We start from the raw sequence: 27029 nt of genomic DNA, 5'->3' as shown, positions 1-27029 counted from the left end.
TGAAAAAATTAAAACGCAATTTATTTAAAGCGTAAAATTAAATTTCTTTAAAAATATGTTTTTAACATTTGATTCGTAATATCCGCTAAAATACCAGTTGAAAAACAACAAAACTGGTTGATTACGACCTCGCCTGTGAAATCCAACTTATTGATTTTTAATTTAATCAGTATACAAACGCGATCTGTTTTTACCTGTCTGACAAGAGGGTAAAGTTTATCTCGCAAATTAAGTTTTGTTTTTATGTGGTGTTGCATGTATGTAAGTTCCTCAGTGGCCTAGAGCTTAAAACTCAACTGATTTCGACGAGTCAGGTGTCATGTTATTCTTCTTCTTCCCCTGAGTGTTTTAGTCACTTATTTTTTTTATATCATAAGTTGGCAAACGAGCGAGCGGCCACCTGAAATCGCTGAAATAGCGAAGTTACCGTGCCCATACAAATACGCAATTGCATATGCGTTGCCTACCTTTAATCGACGGAGGAGAGGATGCACAGAAAGAAAATATTTTCCCTTTCCATGCACCCTCCTCTCATCCGGAAAGTCCACTTCCACGTCCCATTCATTCCTTATAAGAAAAAGAATGGGAAGGGAAGTAGGACTAAATAAGGCCTCCGGGACACACACTCATCAGACGAAACACGGAATTGCTTCCACTTCACGCCTGTCGGCCAATTCATTCGAAGATGTTAAAGCGGGCTCTACCATTGTTAGGTTACCACACTTAGGTTTTTAAAAGTAATTTATAAAGCTATTCTTAATGTTAAACTAATTAACTTTAGAAAAAATATTTCAAAACATCTGTATGTTACACAGCAGTTATGTTGTACAACAGACTAGAAAAAAAAAACAAACATTTCACGACTTTTTCGTATTCAAAACAATTTTTTTTTAAGTTTTTTGTACTTGATGTAAATTGGGTAAGCTTTTCTTTTTATTTATCTTAAACTCGATAAACAACACTTGTTCTGAATATGATTTTATTATACTTATATCGAATTAATATTTATGCCATGTCTTTTGACTAGCGAGGTTCGTTATAAATCAATCGTGTTTTTAATATACTTGTGTATATTTTTACAATTTCACTGAATTCAAAACCTACTGAATAATATGCATACGACCTATAATCGATTACACATTATCGAATTATCCTGCTTAAAAAAAACCTAAAGCTAAAAGATGTTTTGTATAATTTATTACTTGACGTCGATGTCTTTTCATTGAAAGTTGTCGAATAAAAATAATTATAATATCCTAACGGTATTGTTTTACTGTAGGTTTCTATTATCGTAATACTTGTATAAAAACATAACGGCGCAGTCACTTTGAAAAAAACAAACAACATAATGTTTAACTACAATTGTTAGAGAAGAATTTCACGGTTAGTTTGTACAGCTGTGTATATGGTGTTATTTCATAATAATTCAAGATTGGTAATAAATTTGTAAATTGGATAATGTGTCTGTAATATACGTTGAGCGCCACGCGTATTTCTAAGACAATTCCGTTCGGGTCACGAGCGCCGCTTACACGCACTGGTACTAAAGGGCCGGTGTTTCCGATCGCAGTACAAAATAGTTTACATTTTTAACGCAAAATAGTGTAAAATTTTATAGTTCTCATGTTACACGCTGTCAGCCACCGATGGTAGACGCGGCCTAAACGGAAAGTCTAGTGTCAGCCACCGATGACAATAACTATAAATTAAGGGTTGACGCCGACTCGAAAATACTATAAGCGTCAACCTTAAGATACAGTAACCCCGTATATTAATTTCCTGATTTGTATGTATATATACATTGTTATATTAGTTATAAGCTACTCTCTAAACAATATAACCATTCACATTCGCTAGGAGAATTGAGACGGAGCTAGCGAATGGTATTGTCAGTCGCATTACAAAGTAGCAATGTTTATCAGGCATATCATGAATTGCCTTATTTTTAATAGGATTCCGTACATTGCTAGAAACGTCGATTAAATACGATGAAGACAAGATGTAACGTTATACTTAATGAATTAGTTTTAATTTACGGTTAATAAAATATACATGTAATAAAAGAATAAAAACAAATTCGTAATTATAATTCTAACGAACTTAATGAATATGTAAAATATTACGAATTGTATTTTCCTTCATATAAAATTTTCCACCGTCATAAATGAGTAATAAACAGAGCAGGTAAAATGATACCGTTTAAATAAGGTTACATTTAGGTACGATCTTATCGCAGACTTTGGAACTCTTTAAAGTTGAAAAAGAACTCCAAAACAAGTAGAACAATGACACGAGTATATATGAATTGAGATCGAGCGCTACTCAAGCGAAACGAATCGTTTCGCGCATCCATTTCAACCGACGCGTCGTGGGCTATTTCATTCAATTTGTATTTAATTATTTTTAATTTAATTATTTTTAGTTCTTGTTGTGTTAATATTATTATAATAGTAAATACTTAACCTATTTTGAATAAGATTCACTAATTTTAATATACATCTTACTCATATTATAAATGCGAATGTTTGTATGGATGGATGTTTGTTTTAAAGGTATCTCCAGAACGACTGAACGGATCTCTATGAAATTTGGCATACATATAGAACATTGTCTGGAAGAACACATAAGCTACTTATTAAGCTATTTTTTTTAAATCCGCGCGGACGGAGTCGAGGGCAACAGTTAGTAATCGTTATAATTTGGAAAGTATTTTGTAAACCTAGATCTAACTGATTCAAAATCATCAGAAGTGATTCATGATATTCACTTAATATATATATATAACTTAGCCGCTTAAATCAGTGCTGTTACGAAACTGTGGGAGCAATGTGTGCGAATTCTGTTGCTTAATCCATTGTCAGATGCATTGTTATTTTTATCTATTCCCACATAACTATCGCCTTTGTGGTAGATGGTGAATGTTGTGTTATACAGAGTGTTTCTAATTACTCTGCGGTTGTCTGATCAGAAGCCGTTTTAACTTTGTGAATGGCTAACTGTGTAAATTGTTATTTGATTACATACATAAATAACATTTTAGGTATAATTTAGTAAGTAAAGACAAACCTTTAAGACAAAAGATTGTGGTAGTCTAGACGATAAGACATCTAACAATTATGACATCTAGAAATGTCAAACGACCTCCAACCAAATATCTAGGTGTTATTGGATAAGGTTGAATAAAGAAGAACGTAGAGTGTATTTTTTTTACAAACAGAGAACTTAACAAAATAAAAATAATAAATTAAAAATTTATTTATGAAGCAAGAGAGCCGTGCTTATTGGGAATCTTAAAATCATAAAAGGAAAAACGTATTTTGGATATGACAAACAACCTGTATAATGTTACACGGCCTTCCTCAACACCAAACCTGACTCACAACACCTTAAGCTCTTTTGTTTCAAATATGATTCATTATGATAAATTCAATTAATGCAATTGACTTATATGTTTTGCAGAACTAATGATTTTACTTCCATTGATCTTAAGCGACATAAATAATAATAAATACAATCATGGTCTTTGTTCTTAATAATAAACTATATTATTCTTCCTTATATCTACTTATAGTTGTCAATAATCCTAACATGAGCAAGCTAATGTGTTTTTACAAGATCACACGGAGCGTTGATTAAAGCGTGAATGCGTACATTTGTAAGAATATTATTTAGTTTGATTTAAATGGACATATAAAGAATGTAGGTTGTTTATAAACAGAGGCCTTTTAAAAATAAAAGTTCATAAGCATGGTAAAATTATTTTGTAAGTAGCAATACATAGACTTAAAGCCTGTCTAGTAAACAGGAGATCACAAGTTCTAATCTGTGAATATCTTTGAGGCTTGAAATTTATTTATTTACTAGCTGGCTGATTAAAAATAGATGTTGGCCGATTCTCAGACCTACTCAATATGCTCACAAAATTTCATGAGAATCGGTAAAGAAGTTTCGGAGGAGTATGGGAACGAAAATTGTGACACAAGAATTTTATATATAAGATATATGATTTTTTATAACATTTGGCAACTATGTTTGTCATTGATTCGATATTCTTTTCCAGCACAAGCATAGAAATGCAGACTCTAGTAAACTCTGCTGCATTTGTTTCCTTACTTCGTTATTTACAAAGACACATTTATAAATTACTAGATTCCTTTACAAGTATCAAGTTATAATATAAAATATAAGGATCATATAACGTTCAAAGACTTCACTTCGAGACAAAACAGTGGCAACTATTGTATGTTAATGTTAGTCGATGATAGTCACATCATAACTTGGCAAGAAAAATATAACCACTACCAAATGCTTTTTGTGCTTATGACAAGTCTTTGTTATGACGACTTGTCGAGGTCGGCAGCTTGCCTTCGTGAGATAAACTACATTGATAGTTAAGTGTTGTATAATAAAGATATAAATTGAATTTAAATTTTATTACTACACAATTTTAAACTTCTGCGTAATCGAATTTAAAATGTTCTTACCGAAAAAAAACTTAAGCAATTTGTTATCCATCATATGTAGGTCTCCTGCAAATATTAGAGAATTTTGTAATATATGTTCTAATCTCGATCATGAATTAAAATAAATAAGGCAATAGATATTACCATTATCCATTTACTTATTAAGTTGCTAATAAATACCGCACTTAACTGACTGTCTTATTATAAAAACTTCCGCAACATGTAAAACTGTATAATATACAATAAAATTACGTTATCTTCGTCGAATTTGCGATAAAATTAACGTTAAATTTAGCGTAAACATTGCAGCAATTCTATTCCAACTGGAAACAACACAACTAGTGTAATTTCATTGTTATGAGATGTTGACAAATTTACGTACTTATATCGGAGAGAAATATGCAAATAGCTTAGTATCCAGGTAATACTACTTCATTGCAACACATTTGTCATCATCTCCCTGTCCTTGTCCCACTTACGTAAGGTCGGCGAATCAGGGGCGTTAGACAAAGTGCATTCGCTACGAAGCGATTCCATAACGAAGTTCAAAAATGTATAGAAATGACGATAACTTTTCGATAAGTCACGCGATTGTCGCGCATCAGTTTCATACAACATTGAAGTTCGCTATGGAATCGCTTCGAAGCGAATGCACCGCTGGTATCCGTCCTTCAAATCAATCTATTTACCGCCATCTTAGCCATTATCCCTTTCTTAATCATGTCAACTGTCACAATACATTTCTGATAGATGTAAAAGATTTGCTACCCATTTTAGTAAACATAATTTGACCTTCACAATAAATTATTAAATAAGTAAATTATAATCACGATGTAGATCCAAAGAGGATGGATAATTTAATTCTTTGAGTGTACATAAAGATTTTGCCTAAGACTATTTGCCTATCAATACAAAAAATTAAAGGCACTTAAGACTGAATAAAAACATTGACATTTACGCGTTGGATTATTAACATAAATACAGGGTTGAATTTTAAGTTGATCCGGAAAACATAATTAACAATTTACCGTACAAATTACATAAATGATCGTGACCTTTATAATATTGTCGACAAATCTGACCCCCAGTAAACAGTTCACATCCTGAATTTAATTTCTCGAGATACTATATGAAAAGGCTTCCTGTTACAGTAAATAAATCGTATTTTAATATAAGAAATCACTGTATTTACTCAAGATTACAATAACATGTCCAATTAATACTAATCAACAAAATAAAAATGTACAAAAAGTATTCAACAGTCAGGCCCCGACGAGATTCGAACTCGTGATCTCCTGTTTACTAGACAGGCGCTTTAACCAACTAAGCCACGGCGCCGATGCACAAACGTCGCGAAATATTTAATTGCAGATTAACTTGCAGTTTTTCTTATCTTTAGTAAGTTGTGGTTGTAATCGATTATTTTCTATAACCGTAGCGTCTGGGTATTATTAAATGAAAACAATTAAAGAAAGAGTGAAGAGAAATCCGCGAAGATTTTTTTTTCAAACAGTCAGTGAAACCGGTCAGCAGATTGCATGATGGAAAGTGGTCACACCGTAAACAGGGAGAATTTTAAAACGACATATACACAGAGTATTATAATAATAAAATTTTACTTATTCCGACCTTATTAATTTGGTTAGAAAGGGTTTTTTGGATTTGATACAGATGCCATGTTATTCTGTATCTTGCATACATCGTTTAGTACTATATAATGAAGATACTATGCTATATACTAACTAGCTGTCGACCGCCATTCTGTCTGCGCGGATTTAAAAAAAAAACTCAAGGAGCTTAAGTGTTCTTGCAAACTGTGTTCTATATGTGTGTTAAATTTCATCTAAATTCGTTGAGCCGTTTCGGAGATGCCTTTAAACAAACATCCCAACATCCATCTAAACTTTCCCATTCATAATATTAGCAAGAAGTAAAATATAATAGTACTGAAAATCTCACTTAAAACATGCAAGATCAACAGCACTAATTTACATATGCTTTTATTAAAATTATATGTCCTTGAATAAAAAAAATACTTTACTGGACAACTATCACAATTAAAGAGGCTTTATATGAAAACATATTTACAGTCCATTAGTAAAAGATCAAAATTAACGAATAGATAATTAGTGACATCATATGTACACGTTATATAGTCAATATATATTTTGAGTCGCCACAAAATTACAGTCAAGTAATGCCAAGTTCAATCTTAACTTTACTTAAGATCGAACTTGGCATTACTTGACTGATGACAAGAATGTAGGAAGTAACATTGACATCATATAAACAGATCTAAGGCCGTTGCCGCTGTGTATTCATTGTCAAGATAATTATTTTGAAGCTGCCAGATGTGAATGACTAACATAATCTTGAAAGGCGAAGTATTCAAGACGATAAAATAAATAATTCAATTTGAATTAATGCAAATAAATACAATATAAAATGAAACAAACAAAACAAAATGTGGATGGCTACAAAGGTAGAGGAAGACCAAAAAAAGTATGGAATGACTGTGTGAAAGAGAATATGCGTAGGAAGGGGGTAGACTAAGATATGACGGCTGATAGAGATGTATGGAGGAGTAGTACATACTGTGCCGACCCTCAATAAGGGCAGGTTGATGATGATGATAAAATGAAACAAACAGTCGTTTAATTAACCAACTATGATATCAATATCCTTACAATGTAAGATATGAATTATAATTTTGTGAGAAATCTTAACAAAAACGGATGCAAGAAACACCTGAATATGGACACATATTTTGACATATATTACGTCAACGGCATAAAATCCAAAACATATGTATTGGACAGACAAGTGTGCAATAGATTGGGCAATAAGTTTTGATAGAAGGGATAAAGATCTTTAGGTCAGGAGTCTCAGTTTAATCTCCCATTTAAAGGATTATGACCTAATTTACTTAATCCCTGCAATGTCTTGAATAAACAAGATAAGATTCATCCGGCGTAGATAAAGTTAAATCGCTGTTTTCACAATTAGGTTACTATTACAAATTATGTCATTTATTTAAGCCGCTATAAGCTTTTAAAACAGAAATAAGGCCACCTAGAAAATTTCTTAATGCAATAATTTTCTCACACAAAAAAAAATCGACCTTTAAACCCTGTAAATTTGCGTTTAAAATATATTAATAAAATAAAATAAATATAGTGTTGTCAAAGATAATGACAGAGATGACGATATTTTTAATGCGAGATTTTGTACTTGGAAACCCTGGGTTAATAATATCCCGTTAAATTTACTCTAAGATAATATTAATAGGAAAGAATAACATTGATTTGAAGTTGATTTGTATGAGACAAATTGTCTGATATACAATATGTGAAATGATCGACTACTTCATGTTTGGAGAGTTTTGCAGTTTCCGCGCTGGTTGCCGACTTAATTATGCGGTCGCGCACGAGATGGTGCTCAGTTTCACGCTTACCACTAACAACATAGCTTCAATAACATAGTTTTAGTGATTATATGTAACTCGGTAACTATCTGTATGAAGAAAAAAATACATTTTTTGTAAAATAAATCGAATGATGAACTTCGTACGAGATCGTCGATCGTCAATTTAAGATCGTTCGAATGGTTATTAACTTAATTCGTGAATGCTTACGCATATATTTATATTAATTTCATAGCAGCAAAAAAACTTATAATCAAAATGTTACTTATGACGTGGTAGTTATAAACAAATCATCTTTCGTTTCTTAGTTGAATATACTTGATAGAAAATGGAGATATTACGCAACCACGAGTGTTTGTAAGTTTGCATGTCTATAATGGACTTAATAGCTCGTAGTTAAGAAAAAGAACTTTGTAATTATCAACATAAATGTCTTGGTCAAAGTGTAATTACTACAGCGTTACAGGTGTCGGAATTGTGATACGATAATAGGTAACAACGTCAAGGCAAGGCCTTGTATTGACAAAAATGTAAAACCGGGACTAGGTTATGTGCTACGCTATTTGTGCAATCGATAATCCGTCAAATTGTGGAATCAGTATACGCAAAAGTGGTGAATAAAATCAAAAACAGAAGATGAACTACTCATAACGTTAAGTCTATTCTAAGTACGAGAATATACATGACTATTATATTTTTATAGTGATACTAGTTGTCGCCCTCGATCCCGTCCGCGTGGAGTTAAATAAATACTTTATAAATAGCCTATGTGTTCTTCTAGATTATGTTCTATATGTATGCCAAAATTCATCACGATCCGTTAAGCCGTTCTATAAGATACCTTCAAACATCCATCCATCTAAACATTGGTATATATAATATTAATAAGATATGATAATTGAAAATTTCACAAACTCTGTATATGAATTTGGAAATATCGAATAAATTATATATCGAAATAAAAGCATTGTGAGGACATCAATACAAATATAACCTAGCCAAGAGTATTGTCGGTCTTTCCCATCACATGTGGGGCAATTGACCTCCAATGTTCAGTTTCGTAAGACCAAGTGTCTCCAACTCCGGACTCCAACCGGATGGAGGTCAGTCGCGCAACTACGACCTCAACTCGTACGTGCATCACTTTGCACGCAAGTCACGAGATATGGATACGTGGTAGGGCCAACGGTGATAGAAAGCTACGGCCATCACTAATTTTATTAGTATAAAGTTAATTGTTGCATGGATCAAACTATAAGATAATTGTATCATTTTATATAACAGACCATATATAGATAACTATCTGTCGCCCGCGAGTCCGTCGGCGCGGAATTAAAAATAAACTTAATAAGTAGCCTATGTGATCTTCCAGACTATGTTCTAATGCCAAATTCCAGTCAGATCCATTAAGCTGTTTCGGAAATACCTTCAAACGAACATACATCCATATAAACATTCGCATTTATAATATTAGTAAGAAGAAAGATAACTAAAATTAAAAAAAAATAATGGCAGCAAATTATAGTCTCTACTACGTCTAAAAAGGATTTACGTAGGCTTACGTTTACGTAAATTAATATTACTCGTTTTAATTCATTAATAAGGACATACTGAATGCATTCTGATCAAGTTTTGTTTACGCGTCTTGTAAGAACAACTTTCCATTTCATACAGTCAAGACGTAATCGACTTGGATTATATCACAAATGTTTATATTTAAACATAATTACACGTGTGTTCTGTTGTTCATTGCACTGGGGATTTGTATTTTGCACCAGATTATGAGAACAACCGTTTAAAATGTCATTAGAAACAGAAAACAACTGTGAAAGAGAAACTTTTCTTTTGATAGCTGATCAACTACTTCTTTACTGTAACGGAGAAATAATTTAAAACTCAATTACAGTTGACACAATAATTATTAGCCTAATTTAGTCCTCTTCCCTTCCCACCCTTTTTTTAATTTCTTTTTTCTTATAAGGAAAAGATGGGAAGCGGAAATGAATTTTCCGGATGAGAGGAAAAATAGGATAGAGGATGAAGGGAAAATATTTTCTTTCTGAGCTTCCTCTCCTCCGTCGATTAAAGGTAGGCAACGCATATGCTATTGCGCACGTCTCTGGGCAACAGTCACTTCGCTATTTCAGCGATTTCAGGTAGCCACTCGCTCGTTTGCCACCTTATGAAATAAAAAAAACACCTCACTTGAAATCTAACGATTTCATAAGGGACATTTACGCAGTAGCACCAATTTTCTATAAACCGATGAGTCATATGACGTCATAAATCTCAGTCGGGTTTAACGCTTTGACTTAGTTAAGAATATTACGTGCTAGTGCTGCAACCGAGTAACGCAACGCCTTTCGTAACATCAGTAATGACTATTTTAATCTACTTCTATCCACAAATACAGGAAATATGTCCTCAAATAAGAAACTATTTTTGAAACACGAACACGTCATTTTTAATCTGTTTATATCTTAGCAATATGACGTTTACGAATCATTTCACATTTTGCTATTAAAAATTAACGAAAAAATCGCATACAAGGTTTTTCTAGAACGGCTGAATGGATTTGGATGAAATTTGACATAGATAAAAAGTCTGGAAGAACACGTGGGCTACTAATTATGTTTTTTTAAACATTAGCGAGGACGAAGTCGCGGGCAACCGCTTGTAATTAATCAGCATCTAATCGTCGAATTTCAAATCGTAGACAATTTTGTGATACCTGCCAGGTGTATAAATTTAAAAAGTTTAACAAAGTCATTGCAAATGTACCTAACACAATTAACATTGATACTATTAACCTACATTTCTATATCGCTATATATATAATATACTGGCTAACCTTCAAATGCGTTTTCCATTTCAGGTTCAATGATTTACCTCGCATAGTTATACTAAGTCAATGCAATGATACATTTTCTTGTTACATTTTAATATTAAATGCACGGAAATTTAAAAGTAATATTTTAAAATTGATTTCTCTATTTTATATCGGAATTTTACAACATGCAGTCGCAAGGCATTCACAAAGGGCAGTATTAAATTAAATAAAACAAAAACATTATTATGTTTATATAATTGCAATCAGTGTTGACGTGCCTACAAGGACTAGACGTGTATGTATATATCAACTCTGAATCGGTTCAAAAGTTCAGTTCATATTAATGGGCTTGATCCATTGAGTTGCTGGCTTAACAACTAAATTAGCATCATAAAGCTCATCGCCATGTACTATAATTATTTGGGCCTAGTGACACGCAGTTCGCAAATCGAAACGCAAATTATATCATAACTATGCAGGTACAGATTAAGCTAAGCTGCGAGCCGGTTCAATGATTAGCTTCACACGTTTGAACCGTGAGCTGAACTGCAGAACATCAATTTGACTTAGGTACCCATGACCATGACGAGTAATTTTTCAAAACAGCTGACAAAATATATATTTAGCATGCTTAAGAAATAATATAATGCAACTTACCAGCAACTACGAAAATCCTGGTTAATATTTCAATACTATATTTGTTTTATGTTTCTCAAAACACAAAGTCTATTATTTCAAATACATTTATCAAACGACATTTCACACTATAAATTTTACACGACATTTACTGAAGGGTTCTGACAACTGTCAAAATGTTGGCGCCACATTTTCATTATTTTTCTTTTTTGACGAACGACGCGATTTAATATTTGAGCAGCAGCTAAGCTTAACTTTTAATCAAGTCTGCGTGTATCAAACGGCACTTTTTATTGATAACAACGAAACTTCAAATGATATATACATAATTCAATTAACGATGGTCTCTTCATGAAATATCAGACCAAGAGTGTCTTTTTAACTTATTCACAGATTAATTATTTGCGTTAGTTTACCAAAATATGATTTGAAATGTGCATCTACTTGAAAATTACTCAGTCAATCGTAGAATAATCACCAAACAAATAATCTACCTTCATAAATTTTTCAGTAAAACATTTTATGGAAAATATAAGACAGCGACATCTATAACTATTTAAAAAAAACTTAATAAAATTGTTTTAAACAAAAAGTTCAGCTATTACAAATATGTGTCAATAGATGGCACTGAGCGTCAAGTGTTTTGCTTATCATTACAGTTGACTGGTACTACACAGTGACAGATATCAAAAATTGTTACCAAAATATACGAGGGAAATTAATTAGGCAAACTAATCAAACCTAATTGAAATCTTGTTAGTTTCAAATAAACCTAACAAAAAAGTATATCTTAATGGCTAAACTTCCGCCAAAACGGAATAATACAAAAAACATAACTCGTGAAGAACTTCTTAATTGGGACAAAAATGTTAGTTTGTTTTTAAGTAACATAACCTATTACATTTCTTGTGCTTATGTTAATCTTGTTTTTTTTAGGACTTAGTTGATAAAATAATACAATTAGAAGCTCATAATTCACAATTAAAAAATATAATAAGTAAGAGAGGCAATGGAGATGAGCCGAAATCTAGCGCAGAAGTTAACAAAAGGCCATTTGATTTTAAGAAGTAAGATATTTTTTTATGTTATCCCATATATAACTGATATAACTGTACTTAAATCTAAGTGGATTCTTGGAAATCACTCATTTAACACAATAAATAATAACTTAGTAATTAATAACTTTCAGATGTCACTTCAGGAGAGTACTTTTAAGAATATTATATTTTGGTTGGAACTATCAAGGGCTGGCAGTGCAGGAGGATACAACACAAACAATAGAACATCATTTATTTAATGCCCTGACCAAGTCATGTTTAATAGAAAGTCGAGAAACATCCCAATATCACAGGTGTGGACGAACTGATAAAGGTGTCAGTGCTTTTGGTCAGGTAATTAAAACCTCATTTTTATATTTTATTCATAAAGCAATATTAAGTATATGACACATATATTGGAAACTACAGAAAGAAAATAGACAAAGCTTGTTCCAACATTTAAAAAGTAAATGAGTTGCTAAACAAATATTTCAGGTCATATCAATTACCCTTAGAAGCAAGCATTCCTCAGACCAACAGAATACTCTAGAATCACTAAATTCAGAGTTGCCATACTGTAAGACATTGAACCGCCTTCTTCCGAAAGATATTCGTGCTGTAGCATGGATGCCAATACCTGATGATAAACCTGACTACAGTGCCAGGTAAAATAATAATAGTGTAGTCTTCATTTCCTTTCCCACCATATTTAATTTGGTAAATGATTTTCAGAGCAATTGGATTTGCTTCGGTGGAAAATAACCCTTTTAATCTAGGAGGATCTACAAATTTATGATTTAACTCTGCTATCACATAGTTCCCATTTGATCTTTAAAAATTAACTAGCTGTGACCCGCGACTCCTTTGCGCGGAATTAACAAATACTTGTTTTAGTTATTATATTAGTTATTAGTAGCCGATGTGTTTTTCCAGACTATGTTCTACATTTATGAAGAAAGATTGATGCATTCTGAAGATACTTTTACACGAACATACATTAACCTTCCATTTATCCATGACATTGCATTTATAATGTTACTAAGATATTTTTCCCTTTCTTATATAGGTTTGATTGCAAGAAGCGTCAGTACAAATATTACTTCCCACGATTAAATCTCAAATTAGACAAAATGAAAGAAGCCTGCAGTTATATCATTGGTTTGAAAGATTTTCGAAATTTGTGCAAAATGGATGTAGGAAATGGTGTTACAGAATTTTATCGAGAAATATTTAAAGCTGATATAATTCCAGTAGATAGAAATTATACAGATCAACGTAAGTGTACTAATAACGTGGCTGACATTCTGTTTTTTTTTTTAACTTGTATTAAACATTTATTGTTTTGAATTTCAGCTACATCTATGTACTGTCTACAAATAGAAGGAAACGCTTTTCTTTGGCATCAAATAAGATGCATTATGGGCTTATTACTGCTTATTGGGAATGGAAAGGAAGAGCCAGATATTATGTCTAAATTATTGGATGTTGAAAACAATCCGAGGTCTGTAACATTTCTTATACTTCTAAAGTAATATGTCATCTCCTGTATTTGCAACTATTTTATTATTTTTATATTAATAACAGGCTTATTATGTTGAAATAGTGTGAAAAAATAAACTAAAAAGACAAAGAATAATTGCAAATTTTTTTTTACATTATTTTTTTTAACCTGACATATCCTAACAAAGTTTTTTATAATCCAACCAATGGTTTAGGGATTTTTTGATATATACAAATTGTAAATTGTATGTGTATTTAATTATTATTATATATGTTTTAGAAAACCACAATACAACATGGCGTTGGATCTTCCATTGAATCTATTTCATTGTTCCTATGATTTAGAGAACTCTAATGAATGGATTTACGATTTTGATGAACTCAAGTCTGTTATAACAATACTGCAAAGTGATTGGACACTACATAGTATAAAGTAAGTATCGATAATTGTTGAAAAAAAAATATCTGAAAAATAGTAAGTTTGGAAAGGCTTAAAAAATCTTTATTATATCTTATATATTTTTCAATTTTCAAAAATAGAAATATTTTGACCATAGACATTGTACGATTTTTTTTGTTCTCGTTACAAAATATACGTATACAGGAAATTAGATACCTTTATTATACAAATCACTTTAAAATACAATAGTACAATGGTTGATATGAACGGCAATCTATTTACCAATTATATGTGTTGGGATGAAACTATTTTTTTTTCTTTTTTCAGAACAACTATGATTTGTGATGTTCTTAAGCAGTTGGAGCGTGAATATTGTAAACTAAATCAAAAAGATATTTCAGAATTGCCTTACACTGACTGTTTGCTTCAAGGAGTTAAACCAAAGGTTTACACACCTTTATTGAAGAGAGAAACATGTAGTAAGTTATCAATTATTCTTTACTAGTTGTCGCCCACGACTCCGTCTGCGCGGTATCAAAAACTTAGTAGCCTATGTGTTCTTCCAGACTATGTTGTACATCTATGCTAAAATTTCATTAAGATCCATGCAGCTGTTCTGGAGATATATTCTCACAAACATCCATCCATCAAAACCTGGGGTATAAAATGTAATATGTATAAAATTAATAAGGTATAAAATTCGTATTTTTTTTCAGCGAGTTTAGAAGAAAAAATAGAATACTACAAGAAGAAAAGAAAACTTAACTCCGAATAAAAATATATATCAGTAATCAAAATGTAGGCAAGGCAATAACAACTAATGTATTCGCGAGGTGTAATAAAGATTTTCATTATCAAAAAATACTTCATAAACATTGTTTTTCATTGAAAGATCTGTTTCTAAAATTACTTCCTTGGTTTTTCATATGAATTTATTTAATTTTAATGACAAATAATTCTTGTCAAAAGATGGCGATAGCATAGAAATTTTAAAATTCAGAAGCTAATGGAAATATAAGGACTTCTCAATTTGTTTTATAATTTCTTGGTACTTTGAAAAGATAAAACGTAATAAATACAAACTTTGTTGTTTTGTATCTTAAAAAAAAATATAAAAGTGTTAGAACAAGTTCACTTGTAGAAATTGATAGCATTTTAAAATCCATAATTAACTTTTTAATTATTATGGCATTGTATCTGTATTGTGCTTAGCCCTGTCTAGTGCGCGCGTAAACCGGCCAAGCGAGTGGGTGCAATCGCCGTAATATACTTACTATCGTACTGTACCTGACTGTACTACCCATGCAGTGTTAGAAGGCCGCCGCGGCGGTATAGCGGTGTTTTTAAGTTAAATTGCACTCAATATAATTGCACGCTAAAACAAAACTTCCCGGTATAAATATAACCAGCACAAAAAAGATATCTTTAATTTTTCAACTTTCCGTTTCGTCTATTTTTTTGATCCAATGTTTTCTCTGTAAATCAGTTGTGCCAGTTTGACAGTTCAATAAAAATATTTACGTGACGTATGGGACTGAACTTTTTCAATGAATGACGCTGATTTTTGGTGGTTAAATGTTACAAAAAGTAACATTAAATGTGGATTAGCTAAATTATGTGAAATACGTGGCAAAGGTTTCATTGTAACCTTTATAATAATATAAAATCAGGTATGTAACTAAAATATATTTTGATGTAAGGGCTTATAAACTTGACTATTATTAAATTAACTTCGTAATAATATTCTAGATATCTAAGACAAAAGAAACTTTTTTTTAACTACTTACCTTTACTTAACCCTACCAGTCTTTATATTTCAAGTAATGTGGTATTTTGCATTCTTACTTTGATTTGTCCAAAATCAAAATCTTTCTCTATCTCTTCTTTGTCCATTAAAACTAGAATACACATCTACAATCTTTTAAATTATTGCAGATGTCTTTTGACATGTCATTATTATTTTACTAAGTTATCTAGTGGTATATATTATAATATAAACTATGGTATCATAAGCTTGTATCACCGATGTTAATGTTGAAAATATATGAAGAATGAGCCAATATCTTACAAGTTTAAATAACAAAACATGGTATATTGGGACATCTAGAATAATAAACTTGACTTTATGCAGTGGTATTAACTCATTGAATGAAAAGACATATATCTCAACAGAGTAAAGTGAGTGTTATAGGTACTATAATTTCATCTCATGATTCTTTAATATGGTTGTACCTTAGTAATTAATAATTGTCAGCCTTATTGTTCTATATTCATGGGTGATTTTTGTATATTGTAATTAGATGTTATGTTTTGTATTAAAAAACATTTTTTTTTGTTACAGATAGACCTTTGCCGAACGTTGAGTATGGAACACAGAAGTTGATATTCAATGAAACATTCTAAATATCATGATATCTTGATTATGTGACTTTAGTTCTTTTTATTTTCGTTTAATAAATAATTTAACGTTTTAATTTTTAGTCAAAATGTGAGGGTAGATTTATATTAAGATAAATAAGGCCAGTATTAGATATAGTTTTTTTTTATAATTAGATTTAAATATGAGTTTTACTTCTGCACTGCTCAAGATTCAACATACTTTTCACATTGTAAGTATTTCTTTCATGTTTTTAAATATTAATAATGATATTAACACATTCACTGCTGACGATTCTGCTTGGGATGGATTTGAAAATTGTATTGGTATTGAATGTGTTTAAATTATTATTTTCTTTTTATCAACCAATGATATTTTTCACCAAAGAGAATGATTGTCTTTGAGATTAATATGTATGTGAAGAAATTGTATACTATCTGGAATCCAGTACTAAAGTTAAGTCACTACTATACTTGGAAAACAATCATACCATATCAGTTTTATTCACAAAGTGACATGAACGGTTTTTACTATTTAAGACGAAAATGTTGAATAATAAATCTTATACTATTGAAATAAGACGCATTTTTAAGTGATGTAAATCTTTAATACCAAGTTATATGTTTTTGTTACTTAAAGGTGTGAAGTTTTTAAGTATCACTTATTTGAAGTGGAGGAATGTTGCTGTGGACACCTTAAGTAACAGCATTTTCTAAGATTCAATAAAAGAATGTGGCTTTTCCATTCTTGCGTTGTATTTCCCCTGTCCAGCCGAAATTATCAGCTTAATTTTTTATTTTATTACATCCTTTTCACCTTTAAAGATTTTTTTTAAAATTTAAATAGTAATTAGAATTCAATTTACCTTAAGTTTATTCAATGAAAAATACTCAGAAAATATTGTAATCATTTAAATATTGCATCCATTTCCTTTAAACTAACCAATCATTGTTTTTTTTTGTTTCAATTTTTTTGTGAATGAAAACTCGTTATAAAGGCGTTTAAAGAAATATCGATTTCATTACAGTTGCAAAACTAATTCCTGCATAACTCATTATAGTAGCCGAGGATTCATTTACGCAAATCGGCTTTTATTTATTACATACTAGCTGTCGCCCGCGTCTCCGTCCGCGCAGAATTAAAAAAGTTGAAAAGTAGCCTATATTTTCTTCCACACTATGTTCTACATCTATGCCAAATTTAATCAAGATCCGTTGTGCAGTTACGGAGATACCTCGTAACAAACATACGTACATCTATCTAAAGTAAGAAGAAGTAAGATTAGTATGATTTTATAGACCAGGATCTATTTAATATCAGATGAAACTCGTATATTACTTTGTCATACATGGAAACACGTTTGATGAGCTGTCATTTTATATCGAGTCACTTTTAATACCTGGGGTAACTCAATGATTTGCTTTAACAATGTTGACTACAACATTGTATTATCGTTCGTAAATCTTGTCTTGCATTCGATTCTTATTCTATGTTTTAAGTAATGTTTACTTGTTTCTTTTTACAAATAAACAGTATAATTTTGACTTTAAAAAAAAGTTGTCGAAGCTACAACTACAAGAAATTCTAATCTTCCTTGGCCAAACCATTGTCGGATCTAGCAGAGGGAGTCCGAATCATGGTTCTAAAGGCTTTGTAGAAATTACTTTTTTAGTTTTGTTGCTTGCTTGTTTACTTGTGGTTGTAATTACTTCCTAAGTTGAATGTTATGGGACTGACATGTTCAAAAGAACGAAAGTCCCTAAAAAAAATAAAGAGAGAAAAAAAAGAAATTCTAAAAGGAAAATTGCGTTACAGATGAAATACTTTGAAATATTATACAACTACGATTTAATTTATAGTGAAACTATTTCTAGTTAAGTCAATCAAGTAAATATAATAAAACTGGGGCCATCCATATGGTGATATATTAACCACGACTTGTCCTTGGTAAATTGAAACCTCTAAGTCACCTACATATCTATGTAAATTGTATAAGCAACTAATATTAGTAGATAATTCCTAAGTTACTAAAGATCACTTCCTAAAACTACTAGGGATAACTTCGACGGGCTTCTGAAATGTACAAAATAGCTTAGAATTTTTTTCTCAATTTAGCTAAACATGTTTAAATGGTGGTTCACTGCGTCTTAAAAATAACTTAATTAAAGAGCTTAAAATAATAGTATTTAAGTGAATTATTAAATGCTATTTAATGTTTTTAATGAAACGGAAATTCCTTAATTTACATGTTTTTACAAATATTTATTAACATGTACGCTGCTAGAAAATTACCTTCATCCTATTTTAAACTTATATTCACAAAATATTCAAACTGAAGTTTAGTACACATCCTTAACACGTATGTACGTGTTTGTAGATTGGTAAATTCTATGCACCTTTAATTTGACACCTCTGTCCACCTTTTAAAGAAGTTCTAATCGTATGTATAAAAACCTTTTTTGTTTTTTAATTAGCTAAATATATTTTAATAAGAATAATGTTTTTGTTCGCAGTGCACACAAGCACATGACTGTGGGGACCAGCAAAAAGGCGCTTAATGGTTTACATGGTAAGTAAATTAATGTGTTTGAATGTAGTTAAAATTATCGTAAAAACGTAACCCTATATTTTATCATACTCGTTACTCAAAGATGCAGGACGTACAAGACATTTAGGAGAGCTTAGCTCATAGGCGTCGAAAAGGTCTGGGACTACAGCGGCCAGAAATTATCGACGGTCAAGCCAATATGGGAAAAAAACACCTGATTTATAATATTAGATATAGTACAATACAAATAGAGAAGGGGTGGTTGTTATCACGGAGTCTAAGGCAACTAAGTCTGTAAATCAGCCACTAGCCTCGCCACTCTTGGATCCACCATTTCTTGTCACCAAACCTTAAAAGTTTGAATAACTGTAAATGGAGACATTAGTACTTAAATATCTCTATTTTTTTGTCCTTTTTTCCCTTTGTTGTTTAATTTTGAATAACCGAATCAGTGGTAATAAGCGATTCATCATCTCAGCACAACATCCCTCTCTTCCTAGGCCTACTATACTCTAACGGTATTGCCCTCCAAACTACAGTTATAAAGTTCACCTTGTCACATGCGTGTCTTCCCTCCTCATGACCTACTCTTGATCTTTCTGCTACTGATGCTACTTTCAGACTGCGTCTAAAATTAAAACATTATAATATAATTTTACGGAGTAAGGTCAAAAAAGAGGTCACAGCGTGATTCCATTAATCAAATGCCGTATTTCGCCACACCCGTACGTAAGGCGCATCTTAAGGCGTAGCTGTACGTAATCTTAGTTATAAATAATTCAAAGCTTATTTGTTTTATGCTTGAAGTATAAATCAATAAGGTTAGGCTAATGTTTTATACAAGATCCGCTAAGAACCCGACTTGTAGATAATACTGCAAAAGTTAAACATGCATACGTTATTTCAAGTAACGGCAAGCACAGAATAAAAAATAAATTAAAATTCTAACAAATAGCCTAAGTTATCCCCGCACACACAAGCTACATTTCAGTGAAGGTCTCGTCAAAATCGTTTTAACCGTTTCGGAGATTACCCGGAACAAACAAATGTTTTCGGACAGACAACATTACAGATACTCCAATCTAAATTCCATAAACACGTATTTAACCTCCTTTTTCCAAACAGCTTGTCCGATTTTCACTAGTGGAAAATCATTGGTATTTTTCTCGTAGTACCACAGTCACAGGAATAGAGTCAACGAACTTTTTTTATATGTAGGTATTAATTCAACAACAAATTAGAACGTCTTCCGTATTCAAGTAACAAACAGCCGGATGTTTAACTGGTAGCCGTAGTATGGACCTTAATATATCGGGCTCGTATCCGTGCGGTGATCGCAAGGTCGTGATGCATCTAACGCCACTCGTTACTGCCAAATGTGATTACAAAAGCGCTTTTATAAGATAGATTTACATACAGTCTAATAAGTGATTGACGTTTTGTACTGAACCGTTTTTGTTCGTTTTCAGTTATTATATTTAAATGTGCTCTGATTATACATTTTGTTGAAAAGATTACTGTAACTTACTGCCATACTGTTCTTTCTGTAATTCTTTGTTCCAAAGCAGCCTTAGTTTAGTTAGCTCATACATCTCTGCTAAGGGACTCTCTTACTGATCCATCTTACTAATATTATAAATACGATTGGTTTGATGGATTTCTGTTAGACAGTATGTTCTGAACGGCTGCATGGATGTTGCTGGAATTTGGAATAGATGTAGAACATATAGGCAACTAATTAAGTTGTTTGTTTAATTCTGCGCGGACGGATTCGCGGGCTACAGCTAGTTAAGAATAATTTGGAGTTTAGAGAAAAGGTCAGGTACTATACATTCCATTTAGGACAACAAGCAAGCATTTCCCATTTAGCTCGTAGTATAGAAATTTGTAACATAAAGATTAAATAAATGAGTGTCGTCTTAGTAACAAATCGTGTTCACTATTATTGTAATTCAGGTTAAAGGTCTTTATTTAGCAGCGCTGGGTGTGTCGGCGGCCTTAGGCAAGGCGGGTCGGTTGTCGGTTGCCGCATCTCTGCGATTTTCTCGCAACCTTCACCCAGTAACGTGCGATCGTGATTTGCCTGTTGCATTACATGGAGATGAACATCATTAAATACGTTTGAATTATTTTTAGACGAATGAACTTAGTAAATTACCAAACGGTGTAATTTTACAGTTTCCCGCCATTAGGACTACAAAGATTTGCATCTAGGGTGAGGATGAAAATCGAGTGTTTGAATGAAAAAAAAAGGCTAAATTGTAAAACGCTTATATTTATAACGATAATATCTAGTTATTTGTCTATGGCATAAAGGAAAGTTATATTTATCTTTGGTTATATAGATTACAGATTTGTAACTTATAAACTGGAAAGTATCAGTCGTGCACGCGAATCGAAGGCGAAGTAGCTAGCAATATAAATTGCAACCTATTTGTTACTCTTAATTAAATAAAATTATACAATTTGCTAACTAAACGAGTATTAAATACAGTAGTCGAAATTAGACATCGCTATTTGCATATAAACTGCTGCAAACAAGATCTATTGCTCTATTTTATGTGAATAGATTTATCAAGGAACCTTTTAAAAGTCATGTAGCAAATATAATGTACTCTCTACATTTTATAATATACTCTATGCATTCCTGTATGATTTTGATGAGTTTATGATTAATAAATGTACTTTACAAGCATAGAGATTCAAATGTATTACTAGTTATAGAGCGGGCATTACGAGTAAATTTCCTTTAATTATTTAAAGCATAATCGCACCTATCTGACACAAGTGTTTAATACTAATAATAAAAATTACACAACCGAAACCAGTCGTAGATTTTTTTAAACTACGATTCGGTTTATAATCGTAATTCATCCAATCAAATAAAACCCTCAAATGGCGATTATACACATCTAACCGTTTGTTTCTGAAACCAAAATGTGTATAAAATACATCGTCATCTTTGTTGAAACGGAGATAGCGATATGTTTTAAATTTATGAGGAGATTATGGGCTCAGAAACCAGCGGTAAGCTGGTAATTCTTCTATAAAAAATACTAACTGTCCGATTACATTAACATTAATGAAACGTGTTAAATATTTATCGTTCAATAACATGCCATTTTTTTACATAAATTAAATAAATTGACGTAAAGCGTGCCCAATATCTATTGTATTCAATTATACCAAGATAATGATGGTAAATGATGTTTAGTCTAAAAATACATAACGAAGCGGTATTAATTATAGATTTTATTCTCCTTAAAATAATATAAACAATATTTTTATGGTTCCGTACCACATAAGATATAAACGGTACCCTTATAGGATCACTTTGTTGTCCGTCCGTCTGTCTGTCAAGACCCTTTTTCTCTAAAATGCGTGAAGGTATCAAGCTGGAAATTATAAAAAAATACTCAGGTCTGCCGTCGCGAGGTGCTGTGAAAAAATAAAGCTTATAAACCAACGCAATCAAAGGATACTAGTACAATCGTTTATGTCGCAAATTTTTGCAATTCGCAAGGGAATCAAAAGCTACAGGGTACTTCCCGTGAACTTGAAATCTTGAAATTTGGCACGAAACAACGTCGTAATGCACAGATAAAGATAAAATTGGGAAAACCGTAATTTTTTTATTTACGAAACACATGATAACGTAACTATATACTTTTCCAATTACATACTTGAATAAACTCGAGCTTGAACACAATCCCACCTGATGTTATATGCAGATGTGTTCAAAAGATGTTACGCAGGGATAGTTTCACGTCTGATATGTTTAGGTAATAATTTGATCAGATAGGTAACTAATTTAAGCATTTTTTACTCTACCTGATTAGGTTGAAACGACATTTTTAACAGTTTTTTATCTCAGTAATTAGTTTAATATAGTGATGATTTGCTAACTTGAATTCTTCGTAGCTAACCGTGCCCCGGAATGGTTTCAAGTAAACATTACATTGGTTTTAGAGTTTAATTAAAGTCTATGTAAGTAAGAGAGCTTGATTTGACATCATTTCATTAGATAATTGCTCGATCATTAAAACTGTGACGTTTTTGCAACTATCGGCGCGTCGGTTATCTTCAGACGAGCGCTGTGCTTAATGGAACATCGGTTAAACGTTATCTATTAGTGGTAAAGTTAATTTAACGCCGAATAATAGCTCTAATGGTGTAATAAAACCTCTTAAGGTATTGAAAGGCTTTAATCGTTAGATATTTCACACCTTTCATTAATTTTATCGACTTCTGTTTACATTAGATAATATGTAAAATCTCAAAACGATGTTTTTATTATAATTCCTATATAAGCTATTTCATACTAATATTATAAATGCGAATATTTGGATGGATAGATGTTTGTTTGAAGGTATCGCCAGAACGGCTGAACGGATCGCCATATTTTACATACATATAGAACATAGTCTGGAAGAACACATAGGCTACTAATGATGTTTTTCTTTATATCGTGCGGACGAAGTCGCGGGCGACAACTAGTATCCCGATAATTTTAATTTGAAAAGTAGTCATTAAAGTAAAGATTATTATAAAGTATTCATTTTTTTATAAATTTACATGTCTTTTTATCTCAGTGTGAAAAAAAACTACGTGGGAGCATGAAAATAAGAATCATAAATATTTACGACTTCACTCTAAACGTTTATAAGTTATCCATCTGTGAAAATAATAGATTTTCTAATGTAAAAAGGCGTTCGCTCATGCACAACGATTCGTAGAGACGGCTTCGTTAAGAACTAAAATGGAAAACTTTTTACCGGCATCAGGAATTTAACGTTACATACACATTTATACAATCATGTTGCTAAGACGATTTGTTGAAAATGTTAAAATATACACAGACACGAATAAAGAATTCTCACATTAAAATTCATTTATAGAAATAGCAAAGAATATCTATGTAGAATTGCAAAACTAGGAATATTTTATAGAAAGGATAAGACTAAAAGCTTCTATGTTGAAACCTTTTAAAGACGGAAAAAAGTTAACAAGACGCAATTTTAGTAAGGTACAAAAGGGACCGTAGATCTTATTTAGATTTCAGGAATCTATTGGATGGAAAACGCAAAGGAATCGGCCATAAAATTGAATTTCACTTCACATGCCTTTTAAAAGTAAAGCACAGATTTTCCAAGTTTTAGATAAATATAATATTTTTCTTTAAAGGGAAAGGAAAGTACTGTAACACCAAATAGAACGTATCATCTGATAGATAAAACGCGTCTGTCCTTGTCTGTCAGAATGTCTCAAAGTGAGTGCGACAAGGACGAGTGACATCTCACGCGCGGGATACAGGGCTTTCGCTTTTGAACTTAGAAGCTAAAGCAAATTATGTCGAGAATTATCGACCAACCTTTTTAGCGACTTCTACTATTATATCAAAATTTAAAGGCTACAGGATTACAAGATTAGATTAAAACTATTGTCAAATATAAATGAATTGCTTGTTCTATTGAATACATTTACATAATTTAAGTAAATGCAAACTATAGTTAATTAAGTTCGTTTATGAAATTGTGTAACCTTTTTGCTCGGGACAAGGTTTATATGGTCTCATCTTCAATCGTATCGTGGGAATTTAACATTTGCTCTGAATACTTATCAGATATCTCCGAAACATAAATCTTTGGCTATCTATCTTATTTATTGGTTATACGTATTGGTCAGTTTTTTTTCTATTATATCAGGAATCTTTATTTTGAAATCTATTGTGTTGTTGTTCTATATCTACCAAATTGTAATTTAGTGCTTAACTCTATAGTTTTTGGATGAATATCATTATGTCCTTTTCTGTAAAATAAAGATTGTAAAAAGTGTCTTTATCTCTTATAATTGCGTGAGTTTAAATTATTTTAAATTACTTATTATTGATTTCATTTAGGGCTATAGTAATCGTAAAAGTTATCGTCTTAAGATTAGGGTCATCAAATTCTTGTAGTAATTGTAGTATTTGAAGTGTTACATTCTATTTCACGCACTATCTGTTAGAGTTGTTAGCCTGTTTAGGCAACACGCTATTTAAATTACGATTTCGTACATTCACCAACCCTAGCCGAAACGGTATCGTGGGAACTTAGCATTTTGCTTTCACTGGCCGTCGGACATTCGGCGAATGTTGCGTTACGCATTTGTCCCCTGCTCTGATGCGGCGATATGTCGTGACCACTGTAACAGACTTTAGGCAGTTGTAAATCTATAGAAAATATACTTTGGCGTTGCAACTATCATTTTTGGCACAACTCCCTAAATTACTTTAACCCTTATGTTAATTTTGTATAGTATACCATTCATACAACTTTATAAAAATATACGATCACTATAAAATAATTTTTAACTTAGTTTTTTCTTTAACTTTTTTTTTTGCTTTTCTTCAAAAAAGAAATCTTGCCACAATAAGGGTTAATTTATTTTAATTTTCGTTCTGATAATTTGAAGAATTTCCTGAAATCTCTTTACTTTTCATCATTTACAAAGCTTATATTCTGCGTAAAAATATTTTATTTGAAATTATATCAAGCTTTTATATCTCTCGCTTCTCTGATTACGAATCTAGCATTTCTTTTATCTTTTTTTCTTGTGCATTTTAACCTGTGATTGGCAGTGATAAGAGTGACAGGTGTGATACTCTATAAGTTCAAACCGATCATGAGGACATTGTCAGATCGTGGTTGGCGATAAGTTTGAGTATGCCAGATTGTGATTGGCGATATTGGCGTAGCGCGGTGGGTGGGTAGCCCACGCCGATACAAGATCCGTTCAACATATCAGATGATATGAAATGTTGCCAACGGGCATAACAAACGACATTGAATGGGATATAGTAGTCGCGAGGTAATAGAACCGATACATATCTTAGTTTATGACTGCGGTAACTATTTTGTTCTTGAGATATGGTCATATATTTTATTGCTTTCAATAACATACTAATACAGTAAATAATATATAAAAATCTGTGTGTCACGTTTAATCTTGTATATTTTATAAATAAACCTATGCGGTTACTTACGGTCAATTTAACGGTGATCTAGAGCCTGGCATCTTTACCTCCCCTTTTTATTAAGTGGTCATTTAGCTATGAAACTATGTAATTATCGGCCTATAATTTACGCTGGCGATCTTGTTCTAGATAATTGACAAGATGACGAGATTACGGCAAACCTTAACAGCATTTATATAAAGTTAATTAAAACAAAATCCTTCTACAAAAGATCTAGTGATACCAAACATTTGCACGTAGATGGTTGATATTCAATTTTTTCCACTCAAAACTTTCATCAACAAAATAATTAAAATATATAACATTTTTCGTCGATTTTCGATCAATTTTCTATTATATAACCCGTTGTATAACAATACTCAATATATTTCCCCGGTTATTAATAAATTAAAGATACCTCTAATGTGATAATTGTATATTTTAGACATACATTTTTTTTCAGGATGAAAGAGAGGGCGCGGGGCGCCGCGATGGCGTCATGCTGCCCAAAACTATGGAGGTAAGAAAATATATTACTATGTGATGGCAAGCGGACACCTAAAATCGCAGAATTAATGAAGCGACCGCTGCCCATAAACATCCGAAATTGTTTTAGTATAATACTATTTTTCTACCTTTTTTTCTACGTTAGTGTTTTATGTAATAAACTGATGATTTCTCCAACATCTTATCAATAAAAGATTGCACTAGTAAACATGAAATGTAAACGGCTGTGATATTTAAATATGTATGATATGAAATGCATATTGCAAGAAAACAGGAGCCATTAAGCATTTAACAATTTCCCTTGTTCGATCAG

At 31.8% G+C, this 27029-nt stretch overlaps 3 protein-coding genes and 1 non-coding gene across 4 annotated transcripts in view; 2 read left to right on the top strand and 2 right to left on the bottom strand.

Moving 5' to 3' along the window:
- emp (epithelial membrane protein) overlaps positions 1-11744 on the bottom strand; it is a 58063-nt gene extending 46319 nt beyond the window's left edge. Inside the window, exon 1 of the mRNA XM_013321488.1 lies at positions 11375-11744. The gene's annotated coding sequence lies outside the window, so the exon portion shown is untranslated. The remainder of the gene's footprint in view (positions 1-11374) is intronic.
- On the bottom strand, positions 5728-5801 carry TRNAT-AGU (transfer RNA threonine (anticodon AGU)). Its single transcript has one exon. It is a non-coding gene; the product is annotated as a tRNA-Thr (tRNA).
- Positions 11745-12025: 281 nt separating the features above from the next.
- LOC106124078 (tRNA pseudouridine(38/39) synthase) lies at positions 12026-15142 on the top strand. The gene is made up of 9 exons (XM_013320532.1): positions 12026-12221; positions 12290-12420; positions 12543-12744; positions 12886-13055; positions 13457-13665; positions 13744-13891; positions 14171-14323; positions 14618-14769; positions 15007-15142. Exons 1-9 carry the CDS (start codon positions 12147-12149, stop codon positions 15063-15065), a joined length of 1299 nt encoding a protein of 432 aa, XP_013175986.1. The 5' UTR covers positions 12026-12146; the 3' UTR covers positions 15066-15142.
- A 365-nt stretch (positions 15143-15507) lies between these two features.
- Positions 15508-27029, top strand: part of LOC106124017 (Krueppel-like factor 3) — a 29988-nt gene continuing 18466 nt past the window's right edge. The window contains exons 1-4 of the mRNA XM_013320454.1: positions 15508-15960; positions 16632-16899; positions 19181-19236; positions 26673-26729. Coding sequence (XP_013175908.1) covers positions 19225-19236; positions 26673-26729 — 69 coding nt within the window. The 5' untranslated portion in view covers positions 15508-15960; positions 16632-16899; positions 19181-19224. The remainder of the gene's footprint in view (positions 15961-16631; positions 16900-19180; positions 19237-26672; positions 26730-27029) is intronic.

Source organism: Papilio xuthus, unplaced genomic scaffold (genome assembly GCF_000836235.2).
Source record: "Papilio xuthus unplaced genomic scaffold, Pxut_1.1 DF825946.1, whole genome shotgun sequence".
NCBI classification, from domain to species: domain Eukaryota; kingdom Metazoa; phylum Arthropoda; class Insecta; order Lepidoptera; family Papilionidae; genus Papilio; species Papilio xuthus.
Note: the sequence above shows the minus strand (reverse complement) of the source record. Positions and strands in the feature narration are given on the sequence as shown.

Excerpts from the sequence above, each read along its gene's own strand:
- LOC106124078 (XM_013320532.1), top strand. The coding sequence starts at position 12,147 with ATGGCTAAACTTCCGCCAAAACGGAATAATACAAAAAACATAACTCGT. Across the intron at positions 13,056-13,456 it reads AAACCTGACTACAGTGCCAG|GTTTGATTGCAAGAAGCGTC; the intron begins GTAAAATAATAA and ends TTTCTTATATAG. Across the intron at positions 14,324-14,617 it reads TGGACACTACATAGTATAAA|AACAACTATGATTTGTGATG; the intron begins GTAAGTATCGAT and ends TTCTTTTTTCAG.